This window comes from Heptranchias perlo, unplaced genomic scaffold (genome assembly GCF_035084215.1).
Source record: "Heptranchias perlo isolate sHepPer1 unplaced genomic scaffold, sHepPer1.hap1 HAP1_SCAFFOLD_113, whole genome shotgun sequence".
NCBI lineage: Eukaryota > Metazoa > Chordata > Chondrichthyes > Hexanchiformes > Hexanchidae > Heptranchias > Heptranchias perlo.
This window is the reverse complement of record NW_027138352.1, coordinates 610495-629046: the sequence shown is the minus strand read 5'-3', so window position 1 is coordinate 629046 and position 18552 is coordinate 610495. Positions and strand designations below refer to the sequence as shown.

Below are 18552 nucleotides of genomic sequence, written 5' to 3'. Positions count from 1 at the left end.
GACCAGAAACTTAACTGGACCAGCCACATAAATACTGTGGCGACAAGAGCAGGTCAGAGGCTGGGTATTCTGCGGCGAGTGACTCACCTCCTGACTCCCCAAAGCCTTTCCACCATCTACAAGGCACAAGTCAGGAGTGTGATGGAATACTCTCCACTTGCCTGGATGAGTGCAGCTCCAACAACACTCAAGAAACTCGACACCATCCAGGACAAAGCAGCCCGCTTGATTGGCACCCCATCCACCACCCTAAACGTTCACTCCCTTCACCACCGGCGCACTGTGGCTGCAGTGTGTACCATCCACAGGATGCACTGCAGCAACTCGCCAAGGCTTCTTCGACAGCACCTCCCAAACCCGCGACCTCTACCACCTAGAAGGACAAGGGCAGCAGGCACATGGGAACGACACCACCAGCACGTTCCCCTCCAAGTCACACACCATCCCGACTTGGAAGTATATCACCGTTCCTTCATCATCGCTGGGTCAAAATCCTGGAACTCCCTACCTAACAGCACTGTGGGAGAACCTTCACCACACGGACTGCAGCGGTTCAAGAAGGCGGCTCACCACCACCTTCTCAAGGGCAATTGGGGATGGGCAATAAATGCTGGCCTCGCCAGCGACGCCCACATCCCATGAACAAATAAAAATAAAGTTGACGCACTCGCTCTGTTTGAGAAGGTGTGACCACCCATTTGTTCCGAACTGGCTATAAAACGGGAAGTGATCTTTGCAATTTGCAAACTTCCACCCTTGCGTTTTGACCCTTCAAACCTCTTCCTCTGGCAACGTCACCGGTCCTGAGCTCCCAGTGGGGAGACGCATTCCAGGAGAGCCGGGACTGGAGACAGGACCATACCTGCAACCCATGGGAGAGTGGGAACAGTGAATCTATGAGGGGAATGGCCGAGCGGGAATCCCATGGGATCGGGTGGAATATCAGTTTTACACCCCGCCCAATATCACTCTCCACTGATTCGCAACGGCGAGTAAAATCGGGGCGGGGTCTAAAACCAGCGTCACCCCCGATCCCTTCAACCCATGGGCGGGTTGGGTTAAAATTGTCCCCAATACACGGTCTACCCTTTCCCGTTTGAGCCGTTTCATCTCTTTCCCCTGCCGAGAAACGATGGATGGTGGAATGGCGGCAGGATCTCATTGGAGGCTCCGCTAGCGCCAGCGTCCTGAACCTGAGGTCTTGCAGACGATGAGCGGAGCTCCAGAGGATGACAAGGGGGGGGTTCAACCTTCGGGGGACTTCACATCTGGGTCGAGGAGAACGAAACGAATGGGCCACTCGCCCACTGCAATTCAGTGACTTCCACCAGTGTCCGCAGGCACATAACTGAACTCGGATCACTGGGACAAGTGAGTAACTGGACTCGGGCCATTGTGACAAGTGAGTAACGGGACCCGGGCCATTGTGACAAGTGAGTAACTGGACCCGGGCCATTGTGACAAGCGAGTAACTGGACACAGGCCATTGTGACAAGTGAGTAACTGGACTCAGGCCATTGTGACAATCGAGTAACTGGACCCGGGCCATTGTGACAAGTGAGTAACTGGACCCGGGTCATTGTGACAAGTGAGTAACTGAACCCGGGTCATTGTGACAAGTGAGTAACTGGACCCGGGCCATTGTGACAATCGAGTAACTGAACCCGGGTCATTGTGACAAGTGAGTAACTGGACTCGGGCCATTGTGACAAGTGAGTAACTGGACTCAGGCCATTGTGACAATCGAGTAACTGGACCCGGGCCATTGTGACAAGTGAGTAACTGGACCCGGGTCATTGTGACAATCGAGTAACTGGACACAGGCCATTGTGACAAGTGAGTAACTGGACTCAGGCCATTGTGACAATCGAGTAACTGGACTCGGGCCATTGTGACAAGTGAGTAACTGGACTCAGGTCATTGTGACAATCGAGTAACTGGACTCGGGCCATTGTGACAAGTGAGTAACTGGACTCGTGCCATTGTGACAAGTGAGTAACTGGACTCGTGCCATTGTGACAATCGAGTAACTGGACTCGGGCCATTGTGACAAGTGAGTAACTGGACTCGTGCCATTGTGACAAGTGAGTAACTGGACTCGTGCCATTGTGACAAGTGAGTAACTGGACCCGGGCCATTGTGACAAGTGAGTAACTGGACTCAGGCCATTGTGACAATCGAGTAACTGGACACAGGCCATTGTGACAAGTGAGTAACTGGACCCGGGCCATTGTGACAAGTGAGTAAATGGACTCGTGCCATTGTGACAAGTGAGTAACTGGACCCGGGCCATTGTGACAAGTGAGTAACTGGACTCAGGCCATTGTGACAATCGAGTAACTGGACACAGGCCATTGTGACAATCGAGTAACTGGACTCGGGCCATTGTGACAAGTGAGTAACTGGACTCGTGCCATTGTGACAAGTGAGTAACTGGACCCGGGCCATTATGACAAGTGAGTAACTGGACCCGGGCCATTGTGACAATCGAGTAACTGGACTCGTGCCATTGTGACAAGTGAGTAACTGGACTCAGGCCATTGTGACAATCGAGTAACTGGACTCGGGCCATTGTGACAATCGAGTAACTGGACTCGGGCCATTGTGACAAGTGAGTAACTGGACCCGGGCCATTGTGACAAGTGAGTAACTGGACTCGGGCCATTGTGACAAGTGAGTAACTGGACTCAGGCCATTGTGACAAGCGAGTAACTGGACTCAGGCCATTATGACAAGTGAGTAACTGGACCCGGGCCATTGTGACAGTCGAGTAACTGGACCCGGGTCATTGTGACAAGTGAGTAACTGGACCCGGGCCATTGTGACAGTCGAGTAACTGGACCCGGGCCATTGTGACAGTCGAGTAACTGGACCCGGGCCATTGTGACAATCGAGTAACTGGACCCGGGCCATTGTGACAAGTGAGTAACTGGACCCGGGCCATTGTGACAAGCGAGTAACTGGACCCGGGCCATTATGACAAGTGAGTAACTGGACCCGGGCCATTGTGACAAGTGAGTAACTGGACTCGTGCCATTGTGACAAGTGAGTAACTGGACCCGGGCCATTGTGACAAGTGAGTAACTGGACTCGTGCCATTGTGACAAGTGAGTAACTGGACTCGTGCCATTGTGACAAGTGAGTAACTGGACTCAGGCCATTGTGACAATCGAGTAACTGGACACAGGCCATTGTGACAATCGAGTAACTGGACTCGGGCCATTGTGACAAGTGAGTAACCGAGTAACTGGACTCGGGCCATTGTGACAATCGAGTAACTGGACTCGGGCCATTGTGACAAGTGAGTAACTGGACCCGGGCCATTGTGACAAGTGAGTAACTGGACTCGGGCCATTGTGACAAGTGAGTAACTGGACTCAGGCCATTGTGACAAGTGAGTAACTGGACCCGGGCCATTGTGACAAGCGAGTAACTGGACCCGGGCCATTGTGACAGTCGAGTAACTGGACCCGGGCCATTGTGACAAGCGAGTAACTGAACTCGGGCCATTGTGACAATCGAGTAACTGGACTCGGGCCATTGTGACAAGCGAGTAACTGAACTCGGATCACTGTGACAAGCGAGTAACTGGACCCGGGCCATTGTGACAAGCGAGTAACTGGACTCGGGCCATTGTGACAATCGAGTCACTGGACTCGGGCCATTGTGACAATCGAGTAACTGGACTCGGGCCATTGTGACAAGCGAGTAACTGAACTCGGATCACTGTGACAAGCGAGTAACTGGACTCGGGCCATTGTGACAAGCGAGTAACTGGACTCGGGCCATTGTGACAAGCGAGTAACTGAACTCGGATCACTGTGACAAGCGAGTAACTGGACCCGGGCCATTGTGACAAGCGAGTAACTGGACTCGGGCCATTGTGACAAGCGAGTAACTGAACTCGGGCCATTGTGACAATCGAGTAACTGGACTCGGGCCATTGTGACAAGCGAGTAACTGGACTCGGGCCATTGTGACAAGCGAGTAACTGGACTCAGGCCATTGTGACAAGTGAGTAACTGGACTCAGGTCATTGTGACAATCGAGTAACTGGACCCGGGCCATTGTGACAAGCGAGTAACTGGACTCGGATCACTGTGACAAGCGAGTAACTGGACCCGGGCCATTGTGACAAGCGAGTAACTGGACTCGGGCCATTGTGACAAGCGAGTAACTGAACTCGGGCCATTGTGACAATCGAGTAACTGGACTCGGGCCATTGTGACAAGCGAGTAACTGGACTCGGGCCATTGTGACAATCGAGTAACTGGACTCGGGCCATTGTGACAAGTGAGTAACTGGACTCGGGCCATTGTGACAATCGAGTCACTGGACTCGGGCCATTGTGACAATCGAGTAACTGGACTCGGGCCATTATGACAAGTGAGTAACTGGACTCGGGCCATTGTGACAATCGAGTAACTGGACTCGGGCCATTGTGACAATCGAGTAACTGGACTCGGGCCATTATGACAAGTGAGTAACTGGACTCGGGCCATTGTGACAAGTGAGTAACTGGACTCAGGCCATTGTGACAATCGAGTAACTGGACTCGGGCCATTGTGACAATCGAGTAACTGGACTCGGGCCATTATGACAAGTGAGTAACTGGACTCGGGCCATTGTGACAATCGAGTAACTGGACTCAGGCCATTATGACAAGTGAGGAACTGGACTCGGGCCATTGTGACAAGTGAGCTCAATGGATCACAGCACTGATATCGTGACATCTTGATGACTGTACTTCCCCTGGAATTCCCTGTCTAGCTGAGATGGGTGGATTATTGGTGGATAGTCTGGCTGGTACACTGCGACCCGCACTCAGTGTGGGCCTGTTACCGCACCCTGAGAGACGAGTCAGAACACTCCGACACTCTGGTCCCACCGCACAATGTTCGGACTGGTCGATGAGGTCTGTACTCACCCGATTCCCCTTCTCTCCAGGCAGTCCAGGCAGACCATCAAACCCTCGGTCACCCTGGCAAACACAAAGCAAGACGTCAGCGGATACATAGGCATCGGATCTCAGCTTTAGCTCACACCCTTACACCAACACACGCCCCGTTTTACACCCCCCCACCCCATCTGAAAACCCCGCCTCATTTTACGCCCAGTTGACTTCACCCTCGGGGAAATATACCAAAGGGGAAACCAGGAATGGAAACAGAAAACTCGGCCCAGAAATCTCTCTTGTCCGTATGAGTGGACGAACACTTTAACGGATCGGTGTGACTTCCCTTGGCTAACTGCAGCGGGGGACGGGGGGTTTAAAGTGGAGGGGTTAACGTTGCCCTGCGAGTCTGTCGCCTGTTCACACGGGCAGCATTGCCAGCTGCCCGTTCTGGGCTCACCACAAAGCGAATGTGAAGTCTGTGCTGTTCGGAGGCCCAAAATCCCGGCCCACCTGATCAAATGAGGAAGATTTAAGGATTTCAAGAAACAACTGGATGTATTTCTGGAGCAGGACAGGATTGAAGGATATGGTGAGAGGCAGGAGGTAGCGGGATGTGACAGGCCCGCACAGTTTCTTGATCCCACTGACCATTCCCCCCCATTGATTCCCCAACTCATGCACGGGTCAAAAGTCAACTTTAGATCCCGAACAGAGCAGGCATCTCTTTACTCCCCCATATATAAGCTCTCCCCTCTCCCTCCTCACTCTGTCACATGCATTCACTCAATTACTCACTCACACACACAATACAACAGGTTGGACACTGCTCCAGGTTACAGGAGGGTGCCCCGGGCCTGGTGACTACATCCTCTTCCATACCTTGATTCCTCCTTCCCCTGGCATCCCTCTCGCTCCGTCAGCTCCTGCACGACCCTGCAACACAAGCCATCCATGTTACTCCGATGCTGATAAACGCATTGGCAGAAGTTTGACTGGCAGTAAATGGGCGAGAATGTTCACTCACCCTCCGGCCTGATTTGCCTGGTGGACCTGAAGTCCCTCGGGAGCCACGGGGACCCTGATAACATCAAGGGTTAAAGGTCAGCACCGGAATACAGTACTCACACTGAGACTCACTGTGCCCCACAATACAGCACACACACACTGTGACTCACTGTACCCCACAATACAGCACACTCACACTGTGACTCACTGTATATCATAATACAGCACACTCACACTGTGACTCACTGTATATCATAATACAGCACACTCACACTGTGACTCACTGTATATCATAATACAGCACACTCACACTGTGACTCACTGTATATCATAATACAGCACACTCACACTGAGACTCACTGTATATCATAATACAGCACACTCACACTGTGACTCACTGTATATCATAATACAGCACACTCACACTGAGACTCACTGTGCCCGACAATACAGCACACACACACTGTGACTCACTGTACCCCACAATACAGCACACTCACACTGCGACTCACTGTACCCCACAATACAACACACTCACACTGTGACTCACTGTATATCATAATACAGCACACTCACACTGTGACTCACTGTATATCATAATACAGCACACTCACACTGAGACTCACTGTACCCCACAATACAGCACACTCACACTGAGACTCACTGTATATCATAATACAGCACACTCACACTGTGACTCACTGTATATCACAATACAGCACACTCACACTGAGACTCACTGTATATCATAATACAGCACACTCACACTGTGACTCACTGTACCCCACAATACAGCACACTCACACTGTGACTCACTGTATATCACAATACAGCACACTCACACTGTGACTCACTGTATATCATAACACAGCACACTCACACTGTGACTCACTGTATATCACAATACAGCACACTCACACTGTGACTCACTGTATATCATAATACAGCACACTCACACTGAGACTCACTGTATATCACAATACAGCACACTCACACTGAGACTCACTGTATATCATAATACAGCACACTCACACTGTGACTCACTGTACCCCACAATACAGCACACTCACACTGTGACTCACTGTACCCCACAATACAACACACTCACACTGAGACTCACTGTACCCGACAATACAACACACTCACACTGAGACTCACTGTACCCCACAATACAACACACTCACACTGAGACTCACTGTGCCCGACAATACAGCACACACACACTGAGACTCACTGTACCCCACAATACAACACACTCACACTGAGACTCACTGTACCCCACAATACAGCACACTCACACTGAGACTCACTGTACCCCACAATACAGCACACTCACACTGAGACTCACTGTACCCCACAATACAACACACTCACACTGAGACTCACTGTACCCCACAATACAGCACACTCACACTGAGACTCACTGTACCCCACAATACAACACACTCACACTGAGACTCACTGTACCCCACAATACAGCACACTCACACTGAGACTCACTGTACCCCACAATACAGCACACTCACACTGAGACTCACTGTACCCCATAATACAGCACACTCACACTGTGACTCACTGTACCCCACAATACAGCACACTCACACTGAGACTCACTGTACCCCACAATACAACACACTCACACTGAGACTCACTGTACCCCACAATACAGCACACTCACACTGAGACTCACTGTACCCCACAATACAACACACTCACACTGAGACTCACTGTACCCCACAATACAGCACACTCACACTGAGACTCACTGTACCCCACAATACAACACACTCACACTGAGACTCACTGTACCCCACAATACAGCACACTCACACTGAGACTCACTGTACCCCACAATACAACACACTCACACTGAGACTCACTGTACCCCATAATACAGCACACTCACACTGTGACTCACTGTACCCCACAATACAGCACACTCACACTGTGACTCACTGTACCCCACAATACAGCACACTCACACTGTGACTCACTGTGCCCGACAATACAGCACACTCACACTGAGACTCACTGTACCCCACAATACAGCACACTCACACTGAGACTCACTGTACCCCATAATACAGCACACTCACACTGTGACTCACTGTACCCCACAATACAGCACACTCACACTGTGACTCACTGTACCCCACAATACAGCACACTCACACTGAGACTCACTGTATATCATAATACAGCACACTCACACTGTGACTCACTGTATATCATAATACAGCACACTCACACTGAGACTCACTGTATATCATAATACAGCACACTCACACTGAGACTCACTGTATATCATAATACAGCACACTCACACTGTGACTCACTGTATATCATAATACAGCACACTCACACTGAGACTCACTGTATATCATAATACAGCACACTCACACTGTGACTCACTGTATATCATAATACAGCACACTCACACTGTGACTCACTGTACCCCACAATACAGCACACTCACACTGAGACTCACTGTATATCACAATACAGCACACTCACACTGTGACTCACTGTATATCATAATACAGCACACTCACACTGTGACTCACTGTACCCCACAATACAGCACACTCACACTGTGACTCACTGTACCCCACAATACAGCACACTCACACTGTGACTCACTGTATATCATAATACAGCACACTCACACTGTGACTCACTGTATATCATAATACAGCACACTCACACTGTGACTCACTGTATATCATAATACAGCACACTCACACTGTGACTCACTGTATATCATAATACAGCACACTCACACTGTGACTCACTGTATATCATAATACAGCACACTCACACTGAGACTCACTGTATATCACAATACAGCACACTCACACTGTGACTCACTGTATATCATAATACAGCACACTCACACTGTGACTCACTGTATATCATAATACAGCACACTCACACTGTGACTCACTGTATATCATAATACAGCACACTCACACTGTGACTCACTGTATATCATAATACAGCACACTCACACTGTGACTCACTGTATATCATAATACAGCACACTCACACTGAGACTCACTGTATATCACAATACAGCACACTCGCACTGTGACTCACTGTATATCATAATACAGCACACTCACACTGTGACTCACTGTATATCATAATACAGCACACTCACACTGTGACTCACTGTATATCATAATACAGCACACTCACACTGTGACTCACTGTATATCATAATACAGCACACTCACACTGCGACTCACTGTATATCATAATACAACACACTCACACTGAGACTCACTGTATATCATAATACAGCACACTCACACTGTGACTCACTGTATATCATAATACAGCACACTCACACTGTGACTCACTGTATATCATAATACAGCACACTCACACTGTGACTCACTGTACCCCACAATACAGCACACTCACACTGTGACTCACTGTATATCATAATACAGCACACTCACACTGTGACTCACTGTATATCATAATACAGCACACTCACACTGAGACTCACTGTGCCCGACAATACAACACACTCACACTGTGACTCACTGTATATCATAATACAGCACACTCACACTGTGACTCACTGTATATCACAATACAGCACACTCACACTGAGACTCACTGTACCCGACAATACAACACACTCACACTGTGACTCACTGTATATCACAATACAACACACTCACACTGAGACTCACTGTGCCCGACAATACAACACACTCACACTGAGACTCACTGTACCCCACAATACAGCACACTCACACTGTGACTCACTGTATATCATAATACAGCACACTCACACTGAGACTCACTGTATATCATAATACAGCACACTCACACTGAGACTCACTGTATATCATAATACAGCACACTCACACTGCGACTCACTGTACCCCATAATACAGCACACTCACACTGAGACTCACTGTATATCATAATACAGCACACTCACACTGCGACTCACTGTACCCCATAATACAGCACACTCACACTGTGACTCACTGTATATCATAATACAGCACACTCACACTGAGACTCACTGTATATCATAATACAGCACACTCACACTGCGACTCACTGTACCCCATAATACAGCACACTCACACTGAGACTCACTGTATATCATAATACAGCACACTCACACTGCGACTCACTGTACCCCATAATACAGCACACTCACACTGTGACTCACTGTACCCCACAATACAGCACACTCACACTGAGACTCACTGTATATCATAATACAGCACACTCACACTGAGACTCACTGTACCCCATAATACAGCACACTCACACTGTGACTCACTGTACCCCACAATACAGCACACTCACACTGTGACTCACTGTACCCCACAATACAGCACACTCACACTGTGACTCACTGTATATCATAATACAGCACACTCACACTGCGACTCACTGTACCCCATAATACAGCACACTCACACTGAGACTCACTGTATATCATAATACAGCACACTCACACTGCGACTCACTGTACCCCATAATACAGCACACTCACACTGTGACTCACTGTACCCCACAATACAGCACACTCACACTGAGACTCACTGTATATCATAATACAGCACACTCACACTGCGACTCACTGTACCCCATAATACAGCACACTCACACTGTGACTCACTGTACCCCACAATACAGCACACTCACACTGTGACTCACTGTACCCCACAATACAGCACACTCACACTGAGACTCACTGTATATCATAATACAGCACACTCACACTGTGACTCACTGTACCCCACAATACAGCACACTCACACTGTGACTCACTGTACCCCACAATACAGCACACTCACACTGAGACTCACTGTATATCATAATACAGCACACTCACACTGTGACTCACTGTATATCATAATACAGCACACTCACACTGTGACTCACTGTATATCATAATACAGCACACTCACACTGTGACTCACTGTACCCCACAATACAGCACACTCACACTGTGACTCACTGTGCCCGACAATACAGCACACTCACACTGAGACTCACTGTATATCATAATACAGCACACTCACACTGAGACTCACTGTATATCATAATACAGCACACTCACACTGTGACTCACTGTATATCATAATACAGCACACTCACACTGTGACTCACTGTATATCATAATACAGCACACTCACACTGAGACTCACTGTATATCATAATACAGCACACTCACACTGAGACTCACTGTACCCCACAATACAGCACACTCACACTGAGACTCACTGTATATCACAATACAGCACACTCACACTGTGACTCACTGCATATCATAATACAGCACACTCACACTGTGACTCACTGTACCCCACAATACAGCACACTCACACTGTGACTCACTGTATATCATAATACAGCACACTCACACTGTGACTCACTGCATATCATAATACAGCACACTCACACTGTGACTCACTGTACCCCACAATACAGCACACTCACACTGAGACTCACTGTATATCATAATACAGCACACTCACACTGTGACTCACTGTATATCATAATACAGCACACTTACACTGAGACTCACTGTACCCCACAATACAGCACACTCACACTGTGACTCACTGTGCCCGACAATACAACACACTCACACTGAGACTCACTGTACCCCACAATACAGCACACTCACAATGAGACTCACTGTATATCATAATACAGCACACTCACACTGAGACTCACTGTACCCCACAATACAGCACACTCACACTGTGACTCACTGTGCCCGACAATACAACACACTCACACTGAGACTCACTGTACCCCACAATACAGCACACTCACAATGAGACTCACTGTATATCACAATACAGCACACTCACACTGTGACTCACTGTATATCATAATACAGCACACTTACACTGAGACTCACTGTACCCCACAATACAGCACACTCACACTGAGACTCAGTGTATATCACAATACAGCACACTCACACTGTGACTCACTGTATATCATAATACAGCACACTCACACTGTGACTCACTGTATATCATAATACAGCACACTCACACTGTGACTCACTGTATATCATAATACAGCACACTCACACTGTGACTCACTGTATATCATAATACAGCACACTCGCACTGTGACTCACTGTACCCCACAATACAGCACACTCACACTGTGACTCACTGTATATCATAATACAGCACACTCACACTGAGACTCACTGTATATCATAATACAGCACACTCACACTGAGACTCACTGTATATCATAATACAGCACACTCACACTGTGACTCACTGTATATCACAATACAGCACACTCACACTGTGACTCACTGTATATCATAATACAGCACACTCACACTGTGACTCACTGTATATCATAATACAGCACACTCACACTGTGACTCACTGTATATCATAATACAGCACACTCACACTGTGACTCACTGTACCCCACAATACAACACACTCACACTGTGACTCACTGTATATCATAATACAGCACACTCACACTGTGACTCACTGTATATCATAATACAGCACACTCACACTGTGACTCACTGTACCCCACAATACAACACACTCGCACTGTGACTCACTGTATATCATAATACAGCACACTCACACTGTGACTCACTGTATATCATAATACAGCACACTCACACTGTGACTCACTGTACCCCACAATACAGCACACTCACACTGTGACTCACTGTACCCCACAATACAACACACTCACACTGTGACTCACTGTACCCCACAATACAGCACACTCACACTGCGACTCACTGTATATCATAATACAGCACACTCACACTGAGACTCACTGTACCCCACAATACAGCACACTCACACTGTGACTCACTGTATATCACAATACAGCACACTCACACTGTGACTCACTGCATATCATAATACAGCACACTCACACTGTGACTCACTGTACCCCACAATACAGCACACTCACACTGTGACTCACTGTATATCATAATACAGCACACTCACACTGTGACTCACTGCATATCATAATACAGCACACTCACACTGTGACTCACTGTACCCCACAATACAGCACACTCACACTGAGACTCACTGTATATCATAATACAGCACACTCACACTGTGACTCACTGTATATCATAATACAGCACACTTACACTGAGACTCACTGTACCCCACAATACAGCACACTCACACTGTGACTCACTGTGCCCGACAATACAACACACTCACACTGAGACTCACTGTACCCCACAATACAGCACACTCACAATGAGACTCACTGTATATCATAATACAGCACACTCACACTGAGACTCACTGTACCCCACAATACAGCACACTCACACTGTGACTCACTGTGCCCGACAATACAACACACTCACACTGAGACTCACTGTACCCCACAATACAGCACACTCACAATGAGACTCACTGTATATCACAATACAGCACACTCACACTGTGACTCACTGTATATCATAATACAGCACACTTACACTGAGACTCACTGTACCCCACAATACAGCACACTCACACTGAGACTCAGTGTATATCACAATACAGCACACTCACACTGTGACTCACTGTATATCATAATACAGCACACTCACACTGTGACTCACTGTATATCATAATACAGCACACTCACACTGTGACTCACTGTATATCATAATACAGCACACTCACACTGTGACTCACTGTATATCATAATACAGCACACTCGCACTGTGACTCACTGTACCCCACAATACAGCACACTCACACTGTGACTCACTGTATATCATAATACAGCACACTCACACTGAGACTCACTGTATATCATAATACAGCACACTCACACTGAGACTCACTGTATATCATAATACAGCACACTCACACTGTGACTCACTGTATATCACAATACAGCACACTCACACTGTGACTCACTGTATATCATAATACAGCACACTCACACTGTGACTCACTGTATATCATAATACAGCACACTCACACTGTGACTCACTGTATATCATAATACAGCACACTCACACTGTGACTCACTGTATATCATAATACAGCACACTCGCACTGTGACTCACTGTATATCATAATACAGCACACTCACACTGTGACTCACTGTATATCACAATACAGCACACTCACACTGTGACTCACTGTATATCATAATACAGCACACTCACACTGTGACTCACTGTATATCACAATACAGCACACTCACACTGTGACTCACTGTATATCATAATACAGCACACTCGCACTGTGACTCACTGTATATCATAATACAGCACACTCACACTGCGACTCACTGTATATCATAATACAGCACACTCACACTGTGACTCACTGTATATCATAATACAGCACACTCACACTGTGACTCACTGTACCCCACAATACAACACACTCACACTGTGACTCACTGTATATCATAATACAGCACACTCACACTGTGACTCACTGTATATCATAATACAGCACACTCACACTGTGACTCACTGTACCCCACAATACAACACACTCACACTGTGACTCACTGTATATCATAATACAGCACACTCACACTGTGACTCACTGTATATCATAATACAGCACACTCACACTGTGACTCACTGTACCCCACAATACAACACACTCACACTGTGACTCACTGTATATCATAATACAGCACACTCACACTGTGACTCACTGTATATCATAATACAGCACACTTACACTGTGACTCACTGTACCCCACAATACAGCACACTCACACTGTGACTCACTGTACCCCACAATACAACACACTCACACTGTGACTCACTGTACCCCACAATACAGCACACTCACACTGCGACTCACTGTACCCCACAATACAGCACACTCACACTGAGACTCACTGAACCCGACACTACAGCACACTCACACTGAGACTCACTGTACCCCACAATACAGCACACTCACACTGAGACTCACTGTATATCACAATACAGCACACTCACACTGTGACTCACTGCATATCATAATACAGCACACTCACACTGTGACTCACTGTACCCCACAATACAGCACACTCACACTGTGACTCACTGTATATCATAATACAGCACACTCACACTGAGACTCACTGTATATCATAATACAGCACACTCACACTGTGACTCACTGTATATCATAATACAGCACACTCACACTGTGACTCACTGCATATCATAATACAGCACACTCACACTGTGACTCACTGTACCCCACAATACAGCACACTCACACTGAGACTCACTGTATATCATAATACAGCACACTCACACTGTGACTCACTGTATATCATAATACAGCACACTTACACTGAGACTCACTGTACCCCACAATACAGCACACTCACACTGAGACTCAGTGTATATCACAATACAGCACACTCACACTGTGACTCACTGTATATCATAATACAGCACACTCACACTGTGACTCACTGTATATCATAATACAGCACACTCACACTGTGACTCACTGTATATCATAATACAGCACACTCACACTGTGACTCACTGTATATCATAATACAGCACACTAGCACTGTGACTCACTGTACCCCACAATACAGCACACTCACACTGTGACTCACTGTATATCATAATACAGCACACTCACACTGAGACTCACTGTATATCATAATACAGCACACTCACACTGAGACTCACTGTATATCATAATACAGCACACTCACACTGTGACTCACTGTATATCACAATACAGCACACTCACACTGTGACTCACTGTATATCATAATACAGCACACTCACACTGTGACTCACTGTATATCATAATACAGCACACTCACACTGTGACTCACTGTATATCATAATACAGCACACTCACACTGTGACTCACTGTATATCATAATACAGCACACTCGCACTGTGACTCACTGTATATCATAATACAGCACACTCACACTGTGACTCACTGTATATCACAATACAGCACACTCACACTGTGACTCACTGTATATCATAATACAGCACACTCACACTGTGACTCACTGTATATCACAATACAGCACACTCACACTGTGACTCACTGTATATCATAATACAGCACACTCGCACTGTGACTCACTGTATATCATAATACAGCACACTCACACTGCGACTCACTGTATATCATAATACAGCACACTCACACTGTGACTCACTGTATATCATAATACAGCACACTCACACTGTGACTCACTGTACCCCACAATACAACACACTCACACTGTGACTCACTGTATATCATAATACAGCACACTCACACTGTGACTCACTGTATATCATAATACAGCACACTCACACTGTGACTCACTGTACCCCACAATACAGCACACTCACACTGTGACTCACTGTACCCCACAATACAACACACTCACACTGTGACTCACTGTACCCCACAATACAGCACACTCACACTGCGACTCACTGTATATCATAATACAGCACACTCACACTGAGACTCACTGTACCCCACAATACAGCACACTCACACTGTGACTCACTGTGCCCGACAATACAGCACACTCACACTGAGACTCACTGTACCCCACAATACAGCACACTCACACTGAGACTCACTGTATATCACAATACAGCACACTCACACTGTGACTCACTGTATATCATAATGCAGCACACTCACACTGTGACTCACTGCATATCATAATACAGCACACTCACACTGTGACTCACTGTATATCATAATACAGCACACTCACACTGTGACACTGTACCCCACAATACAGCACACTCACACTGAGACTCACTGTATATCATAATACAGCACACTCACACTGTGACTCACTGTATATCATAATACAGCACACTCGCACTGTGACTCACTGTATATCATAATACAGCACACTCGCACTGTGACTCACTGTATATCATAATACAGCACACTCACACTGTGACTCACTGTATATCATAATACAGCACACTCGCACTGTGACTCACTGTATATCATAATACAGCAAACTAACACTGTGACTCACTGTATATCATAATACAGCACACTCACACTGAGACTCACTGTATATCACAATACAGCACACTAACACTGTGACTCACTGCATATCATAATACAGCACACTCACACTGTGACTCACTGTATATCATAATACAGCACACTCGCACTGTGACTCACTGTATATCATAATACAGCACACTCACACTGCGACTCACTGTATATCATAATACAGCACACTCACACTGTGACTCACTGTACCCCACAATACAACACACTCACACTGTGACTCACTGTATATCATAATACAGCACACTCACACTGTGACTCACTGTATATCATAATACAGCACACTCACACTGTGACTCACTGTATATCACAACACAGCACACTCACACTGTGACTCACTGTATATCATAATACAGCACACTCACACTGTGACTCACTGTATATCACAATACAGCACACTCACACTGCGACTCACTGTTTATCATAATACAGCACACTCACACTGTGACTCACTGTATATCATAATACAGCACACTCACACTGTGACTCACTGTACCCCACAATACAACACACTCACACTGTGACTCACTGTATATCATAATACAGCACACTCACACTGTGACTCACTGTATATCATAATACAGCACACTCATACTGTGACTCACTGTAACCCACAATACAGCACACTCACACTGTGACTCACTGTACCCCACAATACAGCACACTCACACTGTGACTCACTGTACCCCACAATACAACACACTCACACTGTGACTCACTGTACCCCACAATACAGCACACTCACACTGTGACTCACTGTACCCCACAATACAACACACTCACACTGTGACTCACTGTACCCCACAATAAAGCACACTCACACTGTGACTCACTGTATATCATAATACAGCACACTCACACTGTGACTCACTGTACCCCACAATACAGCACACTCACACTGTGACTCACTGTATATCATAATACAGCACACTCACACTGTGACTCACTGTACCCCACAATACAGCACACTCACACTGTGACTCACTGTATATCATAATACAGCACACTCACACTGTGACTCACTGTATATCATAATACAGCACACTCACACTGAGACTCACTGTACCCCACAATACAGCACACTCACACTGTGACTCACTGTACCCCACAATACAGCACACTCACACTGAGACTCACTGTGCCCGACAATACAACACACTCACACTGTGACTCACTGTACCCCACAATACAACACACTCACACTGTGACTCACTGTACCCCACAATACAACACACTCACACTGTGACTCACTGTACCCCACAATACAACACACTCACACTGTGACTCACTGTATATCATAATACAGCACACTCACACTGAGACTCACTGTACCCCACAATACAACACACTCACACTGTGACTCACTGTATATCATAATACAACACACTCACACTGTGACTCACTGTACCCCACAATACAGCACACTCACACTGCGACTCACTGTACCCCACAATACAACACACTCACACTGTGACTCACTGTATATCATAATACAACACACTCACACTGTGACTCACTGTACCCCACAATACAGCACACTCACACTGCGACTCACTGTACCCCACAATACAACACACTCACACTGTGACTCACTGTATATCATAATACAAC

At 46.7% G+C, this 18552-nt stretch overlaps 1 protein-coding gene across 1 annotated transcript in view; it reads right to left on the bottom strand.

Moving 5' to 3' along the window:
* Nucleotides 1-18552, bottom strand: part of LOC137307843 (collagen alpha-1(V) chain-like) — a 522869-nt gene that overhangs the window by 157656 nt on the left and 346661 nt on the right. Inside the window, exons 16-18 of the mRNA XM_067976930.1 lie at nt 5922-5975; nt 5777-5830; nt 4928-4981 (exon numbers count right to left, since the gene is read on the bottom strand). Of these exons, the coding sequence (XP_067833031.1) occupies nt 4928-4981; nt 5777-5830; nt 5922-5975 (162 nt within the window). The remainder of the gene's footprint in view (nt 1-4927; nt 4982-5776; nt 5831-5921; nt 5976-18552) is intronic.